Source organism: Callorhinus ursinus, unplaced genomic scaffold (assembly GCF_003265705.2).
Source record: "Callorhinus ursinus isolate GAN/ISIS: 27379988/994484 unplaced genomic scaffold, GSC_fseal_2.0 scaffold6, whole genome shotgun sequence".
NCBI classification, from domain to species: Eukaryota; Metazoa; Chordata; class Mammalia; order Carnivora; family Otariidae; genus Callorhinus; species Callorhinus ursinus.
The window spans coordinates 78069642-78082232 of NW_027397068.1; the positions used below are offsets into that span (position 1 = coordinate 78069642).

At 53.1% G+C, this 12591-nt stretch overlaps 1 protein-coding gene across 7 annotated transcripts in view; it reads right to left on the minus strand.

Moving 5' to 3' along the window:
- The window catches only part of RPS6KA2 (ribosomal protein S6 kinase A2), a 360649-nt gene that overhangs the window by 9075 nt on the left and 338983 nt on the right, over positions 1-12591 (minus strand). For all 7 annotated transcript variants that reach the window (XM_073894222.1, XM_073894220.1, XM_073894221.1 and 4 more), the window contains 3 exons: positions 5889-5978; positions 3884-4042; positions 2082-2243 (listed from right to left, as the gene is read on the minus strand). In XM_073894222.1, the coding sequence (XP_073750323.1) occupies positions 2082-2243; positions 3884-4042; positions 5889-5978 (411 nt within the window). The remainder of the gene's footprint in view (positions 1-2081; positions 2244-3883; positions 4043-5888; positions 5979-12591) is intronic.

Sequence of the window (12591 nt, forward strand, 5' to 3'; positions counted from 1 at the left end):
CCCCTGGCTCCCACCCTCCTCCAACCGTCTCTGTGGATTTGGCTGCTTTAGGACATGAGTGGAGTCAGACAGTAATTATGCTTTTCTGCCTGGCTTATGATGTGCCCAGGTCCGTCCATGCTGCAGCGTGGGACGCGGGACATGGTTTCCTTCCTCCTTAAGGCCAATTCTCCTTTGTATGAATGCACCACATTTCACTCATCCGTTCAGAATGCGTGACGAACACATGGGCTGCTTCCACCCTGCGGCCATTGTGAATAATGCTGTTGTGTACATGGGTGGGCAAACAGCTGCTCTTGTCTCTGCTTTCAGTGCCGTTGGGTATTGGCCTTACTGCATCACATGGTAATCCTGTGTTTAATCTTCGGAGGAACAGTTAAAACAGAAGAATTTTCATGTGTCCTAGGATTACCTACTTCAACGGAGGGCAATCCTCGGATATATTTATAGCTGAACAACAGTAAAGGGAGCAGCATAAATACTCATGGATTACTGTCCATTACTGGATTTAGCATGGACCTGGAGTCGGGAGAGCTGGGTTCAGTTGTCTTAGACACAAGGGCAAGGGCGCCATCTTCCCACCACTGTATCACCGATGCTGTGTGCTGGGCCAGCAGCGTGGTTGTTTAAGCCCGAGCCTCACTAGCTGAGTGACCTTCAAAAGTCACTTGAACACACTGAATCTGTTTTTGTTTTTTAATCCATTCAGTGTGGCTAATAGTATCTACCCTGTGTACCTCATATGGCATATGAAGATAAGAGTAAAAGCTATTGGTAAAAGTGCTTTGTAAATGGTAAAGTAATATACCAATTTAAGATACTCTATAATCGCTACAATCAATACTATCAATATTAATATTGATCAAGTAAGGCAACAAAGAGGCTTATAAGCAGATTATGTTAAAGGGGGCTACAGATAGCATCTGGGTAACCTGAAAGTGGCTTCACAGCCCACCTGTGTGGGCCCCGTGCCCATCCATATCCTGGTTCAGCACCCTGCTGCCTTCCTTGCGACCGATGGCAGGGGCTACCTCTCAGTTTGAAGACCTACTACCACGTGCCTGGGGACCTCCTTTTTTTCTCTTCTCTTTCTTTTCTTTCTCTTTCTTTTCTCTTTTCTTTTCTTTCTTTCTTTCTTTCTTTCCTTCCTTTCTTTCCTTCCTTCCTTCCTTCCTTCCTTTCCCTCCTTCCTTCCTTCCTTCCTTCCTTCCTTCCTTCCTTCCTTCCTTTCTTTACTCCATGCCGAGTGTGGAGCCCGATGTGGGGCTCGAACTCACGACCCTGAGCTCAGGATCTGAGCTGAGATCAAGAGTCAGACACCTCTTTCTTTGGACTTGCTGTGCGCCTCATTGCAGCTGTGGTCCAGTTTCACCAATAGCCAAAAGGATCTGAACAGAATCCAATGTCTGTTCTCCTTCCTGACCCCTCTTCCCACCAGCCACGAGTCTGTCCTGCTTTAGCAGCCTCTCAGGTTTTGTTGATTACTTAAAGCAAGAAACTGAGTTTGCCTTCATAAACATATCAGTGACTTCAGAGCCTAACGAAACCATCCCCAGGGAGCCTGAGAAGGGCCAGATGTACAAGATGGTGCTGCTGAGATTCTCCGAGGCTCTGGATGCGGGCCAAGAGCCCTCCCGCGCAGAACACTACAGGCCCTCATATTAAATCCCACAGCGCTGGCTTGCTTCTGCCATGAAAAACAGTCTGGAGCAGAACTCTGGCACAAGGGGAATCCACAAAAACAGTCTCCCCCTGGCTGTGTAGTTGTAGGTAGATTTCTGATCACAGGTGACACAGGTGACCCATTAGCTCCCTTCCGGGCGATATGACAAACTGCCCGCATTATTTCTCAGTAACTCCCAGCAAATACGCGGAGCTGATCCAAATGGTCTACTGCATGGTAACAATTTTACATAAAAGCATCACCGTTAAAAATTTTACAAATAGGAGAATGATAAAATAACTGTGTTTGAGCAAGGTGGCTGGCTCTTTTTTGACTCATTTCTCTTCTCTAACATGACTGCTGAACTAAATCAAGGTGACTCCGAAGTACCAAACGATCCACGGCTCGGAGCTCTTACCTCCGGGGCAACGAAATTTGCTGTGTAGCAGGGTGTCATCAACAGCCCGTTCTCAGCTCGAAGCTGCTTGGCAAACCCAAAGTCACAGATTCGGATGGATTCAGGGTTTCCAGACTCATCCATATACAGTATATTACTCGGCTTCAGGTCTCGATGCACCACCTGGAAAGGCAGTGGGCGGGGTTGAAGCAGGAAGCGGAAGGGGGAAGCATTCAGAACCTAAGGGGTGTTTTGGGATTATGTCCCTGAGCAGGTCCTGTAGCTGGAAGCCGGTCCGCTCAGACTCTATGTTCGTTAGGGCGGGGCTTCCCTCATCTCTTGCTCTCGTATTGACACTCAAGTAAGTAAGAAGCCACCCCAAATGAGAGAATTATATACAAGGAATGTTGCGCTGAGCTCAGGTGACGTGCATGAAAAGACTTCTACAGGTTGATGTTTACTGTGTGCCCAGAACGCTCCAGTGCTGTGAAGGGCTCACGAGAGAGCGAGGCAGACATGCAGCCTCTGTCATGGGGCAGGTGACTCGTGGGCAGCGATCAAGCGATCGACAGGAGCCCTACCTGCACCTGTGGGGGAGGGAGGCGCAGGGTGCTCCGAGCAGGAGGGATGGGGGCGGCGAAAGCCATTCTGACATCTCCAAGCAAAGCAGCTCTTTGGGGGCACACAGCGATTTCGTCTGATGGGGACAGAGGCTGATTGTGAGCACACGTGGGTGCCCTCACACAGCCTGGAACCTGCTGTGCTGTTAAAACTCAGGGGCAGAAGATGGAGGGAAGTTGAAGGGACACACACGGGCAGAGGCCCTGAGGGCAGGGGAGCAGGAGAGTTTAGGGCCAGGCCTATTACCTCCCTCATTAAATAGAGGCCAATCTGAAAAAACCATCATCCCACGGGTTTCCTCTAGAGTTTGCTCTGGGAAAATGCTTCGCACTCCCAGACCACTGGGTGACCACAGAAAGGCCTGTGGTGTGGTCCTGGAGGAACATCCTCCAGTTCGGAGGTGGCTGCATTTTATTGCATTTTATTTTATTTTTTTAAAGATTTTATTTATTTATTTGATAGAGAGAGACACAGCGAGAAAGGGAACACAAGCAGGGGGAGTGGGAGAGGGAGAAGCAGACTATCCACAGAACAGGGAGCCGGATGCAGGGCTCGATCCCAGGACCCTGGGATCATGAACTGAGCGGAAGGCAGATGCTTAACGACTGAGCCACCCAGGCGCCCCGGTGGCTGCATTTTAAATGTTCATGACCAAGGGGCAGGGCGGGCCATGGAAGCGCTGTCTGCTTCGCGGGAGGTGCCGAGCGATGGTCTGGAAGCAGACAGCCAGGCGGGAACCCCAGCTCTCCACTCTCTCATGTGCAACCAGCCCTGGGCAAGATGCCTAACCCCCCTCTGCTCTAATCTCCCGGTCTGCGAGCGGGTGTAATCCGGAGCTCAGGGCTGCATGAATGAAGGGCACAGAGCAGCACCTGGAACCCGGTGAGGGCCTCGGCCAAGCGAGCTCTCACTGTCTCTGTCCTCTGCAGGATTCCTTTGTATTGGCTAAGGATTCAGTTGTAAATAGAGCAACATGTCCTGTTATCCAGCCCAAATACTTTTTCTCTATAACTGGTCCAGGTAAACTTAATTTCCCTACTAGCTGCGGGGCACAGTATGTGTGCAATGATCTCAGACACGAAGGGGCGGCGGTGATACAGAAGGAAGTCAGGACAACGGGCGTCCCCGGCTCTGGAGCCAGGGAACTCTCTCCTGGTCTGGTCTCTCCTGTTATGTTGTCCGCGTGGCCGCAGGCTGCTTACCCCCTGGGAGTGGAGATAGTCCATGGTCTTGGTGATGGTGCAAAGCACATCGCTGGCCTCCCGCTCCGAGAAGTAGCGCTGCCGGAGGATGCGGTCCAGGAGCTCTCCGCCGCGCATCAGCTCCATCACCAGATACACGAACTTCCCATCGTCGTAGACCTGGGGGGCGGAGAACAGAGCGTGCAGTCACCCTGGCGGCCTCCACACCGCCCCCGCCTGCGCAGTCCTGCCTGTCATGGGGGAGAAGGGCAGCCCTGGAGGCAGCCCCGGCTCGGGCAGAGGCTGGGGGCTCGGTGCTCCCCCGGGTGTGAAAATGGGGCTCCGGGTGAAAGTGAATGAATGGCCATTCCAGTCGTACCCGACGCGGAGCTTAGGGAAAACCAGTTTTAATCATCTGCTGCAAAGCAGGGAATGAGTCAGCGAGGCCAGGAGCTTGCAAGGGTGAGACTTCAGCTGACATGACTTGTCCTGATCTCAGCCCCGGCCCCCCTCTGCCATGGAGAACTTCAGAGGTGGAGCTGGGGCTGTGGGCCCAGAGCCGAGCTCCTCAGACTTCAGTGTGCACAGCCCGGGGGTCTTGTTAGCAGGCAGGGTCCAGGCCAGTAGGCCTGGGTCATGTCCAGCCGGCCCCAGGAGCCCTCCGTCCCGCTGCACCGTGGACGAGCCTCAGAGCCGCCAGACCCCAGAGCCCAGCAGGGAGGGGGGAGGCAGAGGGAGAGAGAATCTGCCGTTTGCAACAGTGCTCTTATCTCAGGAAAGCAATGGAAAAAGAGAGCTTTGTCACACCACCTTCACGCTCATGAGCTTAAACAACAGCCCCACACCCCTCTGCTCCGCTCTTTCCATGACATTCCATGACATGCTTGCGTGGGCCGCAGTCTCCCTGCACACCAGTGCCTAGGCGTTTGGGGGACCTCGTGGAAACAGGGCCAGCACCTAAACACGAGTAATTGTTAGCTTACGAATCAGTGAGTTTCCAGAACAATTCACTAAAATAATTTGCCTGACTCTGAGCTCAATGCAAGATGTAAAGTTGATTTTGGTGTATTTACTTCCAGTTTATGCCTCAAAAAAAAGCTCTACTTTTGAGAATGGACATACGATGGCATCTGTGGCCCAGAATCACTTACCCCAACACAATGGAAGTGGTATGAAAACTTAGAAGTTTTCAGATGAGCTGATTTCTGCTTGTGCATCTTAGCACATGAAAAAACACCAAAACGGCCGGAGGACAGGGCAGCACCATGGAGGTGCCTGGGACCCAAGGGGAGAAAGCTGGCTCACTCCGCACGGGTTAACACAGGGACTTGTTTCACACTTTCCTCCGAGGTGAACTGGCATTTTGCAGTCCCCTTGCTCCGGGAATTGACGGGGCCCAACGGGAAGTCGAGGCAGTCCCCAAATCTTGAGGGCTTGGGTTCAGGACGCTGCAATCATTCTGGAATGCGAGGGTGAAGGTGGCGAGGAGACAGCTCTGTGTCCGCTCTGGCTCCCGACACCACAGCCCTGGGCTCTGTGCTGGGCTTTCTAGGGGCTGGACCCCTGCCCCCTTCCCTCTCCCGCGCTGGGGACCACGCGTTGCCCAGCAGGGGCAGAGCAAGCTGGGAGGAGCCCCACGGCCAGGGCTTGGTCTGAGGTCTCAGATCCGACCCAGCCCTGTCTCAGCCACTCCAGACTCTCCGTTTCTGCTGTGTTCAGGAATGGCACCGAGCAATAACACAACTGGATTAGAATTTGCACCAGCTTCTTTTCCTCCTTTATATTCCACGTTACCCGATGTGGGAGTGTGGTGGCGGGGAGGGGGCTGCTGTCAGAGGGACGGGAACTCGGGCAGCCGCCGGGGGCTTCTGAGGCACACGCGGTGGGGGCCGGCTCCAGCACACCCTCTTGGGGGCGGCAGCAGTGGTTGAACCGTGAGAAGGCCAGCGCCAGACCAACGCCAGCTTCGGTGCCAGGTGAGGAAACGAGAGCACGAGCAACATCATTGCTGCATGAACCCACTTACATCTTTGAGGGTGATGATGTTCGGGTGCTGCCCGTACCTCAGGAGAATCTCGATCTCTTCCGAGGGGTCTCTCTTACTCTTATCGATGATCTGGAACAGGCAGAGCATGTGACATGAGGCCCTGGGATGGCATCAGCAGGCTCGGACCCTTTCTGCCTCCTCCCCCTCCTCCCCTGCTGCTCACGCTCAACCGGGATAAATGACGGTTGCCTAGAAGTTCATGGCAATCCTCTTTCCCCAACTAGCCTAAGAGTGACATTTACAAAAACCAGGCACAAGGGGCGCCTGGGTGGCTCAGGCGTTAAGCGTCTGCCTTCGGCTCCGGTCATGATCCCGGGGTCCTGGGATCTAGCCCCGCACCAGGCTCCCTGCTCGGCGGGAAGCCTGCTTCTCCCTCTCCCACTCCCCCTGCGTGTGTTCCCTCTCTCGCTGTGTCTCTCTCTGTCAAATAAATAAATAAAATCTTAAAAAAAAAAGCTGGCACAAGCCTCAGACATGAATTTTAAGGTATTACAGGGTTGGATAGAGAAGGGTGGGCTTGGGGGGCTCACAAGGGCACCACCAAATAGCAGCAGGTGCTTTCAACCACCGTGGCAGGCTCTGAGTGGGTGGCCCGTGCTCTTCACTCTGCCCAAAATGAGCCTCGAGCGGCTCTCTGCGCATCTCCTGCCTTACCCTGCAGCAACACACCAGCCGCCACGTGGGACAGAGTGCCTGGTTCTCCCCAGGAGACGCCGGGGCCGGCGTGCATGCTGAGTTGGCCACTGTGGCTTAGACACAAACCTTCCTTCCCCTCCGCCACCCAGCGTCTGTATTCCATGTCTTAGGATAACAGATAAAATCCTTCCACCCATGAAAACAGGTGGCTTCCAAAGACAGGACAAGGTGCCATGAATAGAAGCCTACTCGGAACAGGGAAGCCTCTGATGGCCAACAATGGCTGACATCTCTGGAGGTGGTTTACTTATGCCCTTGCTCCCACCTCTACAGGGTGGAACCGGTGGGGGTGGGGGACGCCATCCAAGTGAATCCCAAGCACATGCATTAGAAACGACACTCAAAATGGAAGAATCCCTCAAACTGTTCTTGCACATCAGTTTCACCTAATTTTAAAATATTTGCTCTTTGGAGAATGTGCCATGATTTGACTACCGGAGTAGGAGGGAGATTTGCTTTTACCTTCTCTCACATCAGACTCTAAGCGAAGCTTCACGTGAAACTCAATCTCTTTCCTTTAGATGAGCAGAGTGCTTGGCAGCATCTGACCCACTGTTAGAATGCTGCCCCTGGATGCCCCTCGTCCCTCCCCTTCGCTGTCAGGATAGATCACCCTAGTGCCCACGCTCCGCTCTCCGTCTCAGCTTTAAAGCCCGCAGCCGAGCTCCGATGATCCTGGCACCCCAGGACTGCGAGCCCAGTGACAAGCGCTGTTAAACAAGCACAGAGTGAAGCTCCCTTTCTTGACACATTCTTCTCCTCTTGCTACATTTTACTCCATTATAGTTCTAGCGTGGACCAGGATTGCTTCTATTATTGAAGGAAACTAGCAGATAATGCAGCGTTCTGAGGGAGGGCCTCTCTGAAGGCTTCTTCAGCAGCGTGGGGGTTTGGAAAGCACTGCCTGGACCGTGAGCTGGCCAGTGGGATTCAAGACCCCTTCTGCTCCAACAGCCCATGGGCTCATTCAGTCTCTCGGGCTGTGACCTTGTCTTTGGAATTTGAGAAGGTTAAAATGCATTAATGGATTTTTTAAAAAATTAGTGTTAGATTCATTTTTTTTGAATAAAATTTCATGATAAAAATGGTGTATTCTCAGCATAAATCTGTTTTATCACCCTCACAGTGGAGCTGGAAGCAGGAAGCTTCTTCTCTCCTGCCAGTGGCCCGGGGGCAGTTACAGGACCGGATGGGACGACTGCACAGAAGGTGCCCCTGACAGGAGCTGGGGGCTCTTCCTTCCTCCTGTGGGGTCTCCCTGTGGCGGGGCTGACCGCAAGCCAGAGGACAAGGTGGGGTGCTGGAGGTGCGGAGGCGGGGAGGCGGTTGTGCGGGGGAGATGGGGCACCCAGCCCGGAAGGGAAGTCCTAGAACCGCGGAGGTACAGCTCCTACAGGTGCCCTGCTGGCTTTCCACCAGCCCCCTGAGCTGGGCAGGGCTGACTCTGATATGTTCCTACGCACTTTCACACAGCTGTACGTTCTGGTCAGACTCAGGATTTGTTTGGTCCTGTTGTCAGCAAGCGCCGGCTGCTTTTATCCACAAATCTTTTTCTGGAATTATTATTATTATTATTTTTTAAGGTGAAGAAGAAGAGTCTTAACAGAGACGCTGAGCCATGAGGCAGCCTTACTGGTCCCTGAGCCCAGGCTGCAGTCTGAGCAGGGGGGACGGCAGAGCCCAGAGAGAGGTTCTGAGCATTTGTCTAGAAACGTCAAGGAATGAATTTCTTCTCCGTGGGATCGGTTTCCTGGGATTGCCACTGTTAGACTTGCTTCTAGTTCAAGAAAGCGCTGGTGGATCAAGTTCCTTATTTTGAGAATAATACTGAGTTATAGTCTCAGGGAAGGAATTCTCAGTCATGGTGTTGATGAGCAAGGCCTGCTCTCCTCCGTGCTGGTGCTCGGATAATCTGGCGGAACCACAAAGAAGGGGTGGGGAGGAACGGTCTCTGTGGTTCTCATCCCCCAGCGGCTGCAGAGAGCGGGCAGGACGCTGCCCAGGGTCAGCCCCCCACCACGGCCGGTAAACGAGCGTCCAGTGGTGCTGCTCCCCAACAAGCTGTACATTTACAGGGCTAAGTCAGCACCCCCAGGACGCAATGGACGGCAGAGGAGGACTCTCTCTGCTGGTGAAGCATATGGGGATGGACGTATCAGGAGCACTTCTCTCTTCTTCCTTTTAATCAATCAGTCAGTCAATCAATCAATCCATCAATGTAAGCTCTAGGCCCAATGTGGGGCTTGAACTCACCACCCCGAGATCAAGAGCCTCATGCTCTACTGATTGAGCCCGCCAGGCACCCCTCATGTGCATTTTTGTTCCTGGATGCTGGGGACGGGAAGGGGCGGGAAGAAACGAGGCCTCACCGTCCTCAGCATGCTTTTCCTCTTCCTCTTCCGTCTCTGCACCCCTCCACCTTCCTCGTCCCCGGCTCTCCCCGGGGGCTCCCCTCCTGGGACATGGAGTCCCGTGGGGGAAATGGGCTTTGTGGTGATCCAGAGGAGGGGCTCACGGGCTTGCTGCACGCCCCTGGAGGCAGGGTATTTCCACGGGCTTGCTCCCAGGATCAATGCCATATGTGAACAAGCGTAGTCAAGCGTGCGATCCTTCGTAGGATTTCATAGACAACTTCTCTCGCACAATTAATTTGAACAAATGTCACAGCGAGAGGACTCTGAGTTTTCCTGCTGGAAAAAATTAAAATTTCCATGCCGATCAGTTTTCCTTCTAAAAACAAGCTCTATTCATGTCAAACATTGGTCTCAATCATGCTGCATTTTTGGATTTCAACTTACATACACATAAGAACATGAGCACAGGAGCGCTAATGCTCTCGTCACCATCTGTCATGGACACAAAACGGGCTCCGCGTCAGGACAGCCTGCCCATCTCCTGGCAGACGTGCGTCGGCCCCACCTCCTCCCTAGAATCAAGGACTGGGAGACATAGACTTGCACAAATTTAAGGATCTTGCTTCACTTTTACCCGAGTCTTTTGCTAAAACAAACTACAGTACCTCTAGTAACAGAACAAAACTATGCTACTGAAGGGCAGGCGCGATTGTTAGGGGGAGTCAACCCAAAGGCACGGCACCGAGAGCTGGGAGCACAACAGCAGGCGACACGCGAGGAAAGGAGCCTGGATCCAGGGTCTCGGGCACCTCCACTTTCTCCGGCAACACTTCACTGTAATGTTGAGGGAGCCTAGATGGTCACCAAGACCACACAGTTTCCTTGCAGACCCCATGACTTGGGCTGTAAATTTACCACTGCCCAGCCCCATCTGCTCTGCACGGCTGTCTCAGTCCTTCGTGACCCGGAGGCTGCAGAATGCATGGGAGTGAGCTGGAGTGAAGCCTTAGGGCTCCACCCCTTGGAGTGAGAGGCAGCGTCCTGGGGAGGTCAAGGGCATGCGCGCGTGGACATTCGGTGATTCTCCCACTTACAGGCTGGGTGCCCTTGGGTGTGTTGTTGACCTGCCGGTCTCTGTGCCCTCGAGGGGATGGTGAAAGTAATTGCATCATGGTGCCATGAAGATCAACGGACCCAACGTGCAGAGCATTTTGAGTTGGGCAGGTTTGACACCCAGTGAGGGCTGTTTGCTGTTAGCATCATTATCATCGTCATAACAGGATGACAGAATTTATGATAAGTCTGAATTCTGTCTAATACCTGCTGCTCCTGGTCTCATGAACTTCACGTGTTGTATCATTTGCTTCTTAGAAATTACTGATGTTTGTGTTTCGAAACCAAGGATCAAGGTGGCAAAAGCAGTACCTTGGGTGTGCATGTGAGTTCTGCGCCCTGAGATCGGTATACACCTGAGTCATCTGCAGACACTGTCCAGAACTCTCTCACGGTGCACCTACATAGGCTTCTGAGAGGTTGAGACATTTATTGACACAAGGCAGCTTTTCCATAGTGAATGAGCCCTGATATGTTCCTAGGTACTTTCCCATCAGCACAACGCCAGGAGTCCTTTTTATACAAACTGGCTTCCTGGGCTGTCCACAATGCGTGCCTGATCATGTTGAACCACAAAGGCTCCAAAACAAAATCGAGACCAACAGCCCTCTTATGCAATTCATGTAAAGTGAGTACAGCACCTTGACGGAGAGAATACTAATGATTTTTTCTATTCAAATAAACCCCTCCCCTTCAAGCGCTGCTCAATCCTAGTTCCCTTCCGCACGTCGTAAATGATTCCGTGTTAACTTTATTTTTTAAACGGAAGATGTATTCAGGCCTGGCCATCTGTGCAGCTCTATGTCACGTTATTTCAAACTCCTGCACAATTTCATCTCCTCTCTCCTCGCCTTCCGGGGCTGGCTATGAAAGCAAAGGTGAACTGGAGTTGTGCACTGGAGGGTTGAGCGGTTTTGTCCTTCGGAAGCAGCTCCGCGTGCTAAGAAAGTAGGGCACATCTGTTCAACTGTCACGTGCCTGACAGACGGGAGAGAAGAGAGGACATCCCGGTTTTCCCATCCACTCTCTCAGCACTAGGTGGGCACACGGGTGGGACATCCTACGCCGAGTCAGCCCAAGGTGGTGCCTGCGAGAAGGATGGGGGGCAGCACCTGCCTCACCGCCTGAGGCCAGGCTCTCCCAGCGGAAGATCCTGGGCAATCCAACCTTGTTTGCCTTGGCTGGGAGGGCAGGACCAAGCCTAGGGATTCAGACTCTGCACCAACACTTACTGCGTCCCTGCTGTGTGTGCGTACTGCGCTAACTTTGTCACGTGGTAGCTAGACGTGGCCTCAGTAATTTTAAGAGCTGCACAGAAAAATGCAGCTGAGAATAAATGTAAAACCAACAATCTTGTTGACTGGGAATATACTTGGGTGGAGAGGTTTACATATGGCCTTAAATGTCGTTAATGTGATGACAGAGTAATTATAGTGGCAAAATTAGGGGCCCATAAGACAGAGAAATAAGCTTAAGGCAAAACACAATATTTCCAAGACGTGAGATCTAATATGTCCCACATGTGGTCCGAGGCTGTGGGCCTGGTCTGCGCGGGGTTGCGGGCGGCCCCCGCCGGTCTCTGGGAAGGCCGTGCCCTGGCAGTCCAGGCTCCATCCGCCAGAGGGCCTGCCCTGCCCCTGAGTAGAGTGCAGGAGGCACTGGGCTCCGTCAGAGCGTCATCCTGCTAAGAGTAAGCAGAGCTTAACGGGGAAGGCACACACCACCCTTGCCTCCCAGATGTCAGTCCGCTGGAATTTCTGCATGAGATATCCACCCCTCAGCCCCCAGCCCTAAAGGATGCTTTAGACTGAGGTTCTCGACCTCAGCACTGCCGACTTTATGGGCTGGGTAGTCCTGTGTCCAGGATCGTGGGAAGAGCCGGCCCGTGCAGGACACCGCAGCATCCCTGGCCTGCGTACACGAGGCCCACCCCAGCTGTGAAAACCAGGGCGTCTCAGACATCGCCAGTGCCCCCGCGGGAGGCAGAACCAGCCCAACACCTGCCCCCCCATTATGACTGCCCCAGGCGGAAGCCACATCCTGCTGTTTATCAAAGTTGCTGCTTACATTTTTCTGCTCATTACTCAGTGGGGAGGTTTCTGAATCACCCATGCAGTGGGCTGAGGAGGCCCCAGCTGGCTCTGACTGGACTGTTTCTCAACACGAAACAGACCCCCTTTTCCGTGCACACTAGAATTTGGACGGCTGGGCCGGCCAGCTCCTGGCGTGCTAGCTGGGATGCAGGGGCTCAGTTCAGTGGCGGGGGCTCAAGAGGCGTCTGCTGGCCTGAGGTCCAGCTCGCACGCCAAGTCATTAACTGCCACGCTCCCAGGGCTCGGCTGTTAAAAGACGTTCTTAGTTTGGCTAGTTCTTCCACCCCTAAGTGGGGAAACTGCTACTCATCCACCAGTCAGCTGACACAGACAAAGGCCAAAGAATATTTCCATTATGTTCTACCTGGAAAATGCTGAAGACGAGAAAGAGGAGTGATCTGTAGGACATGACAACATTTTGGTAAC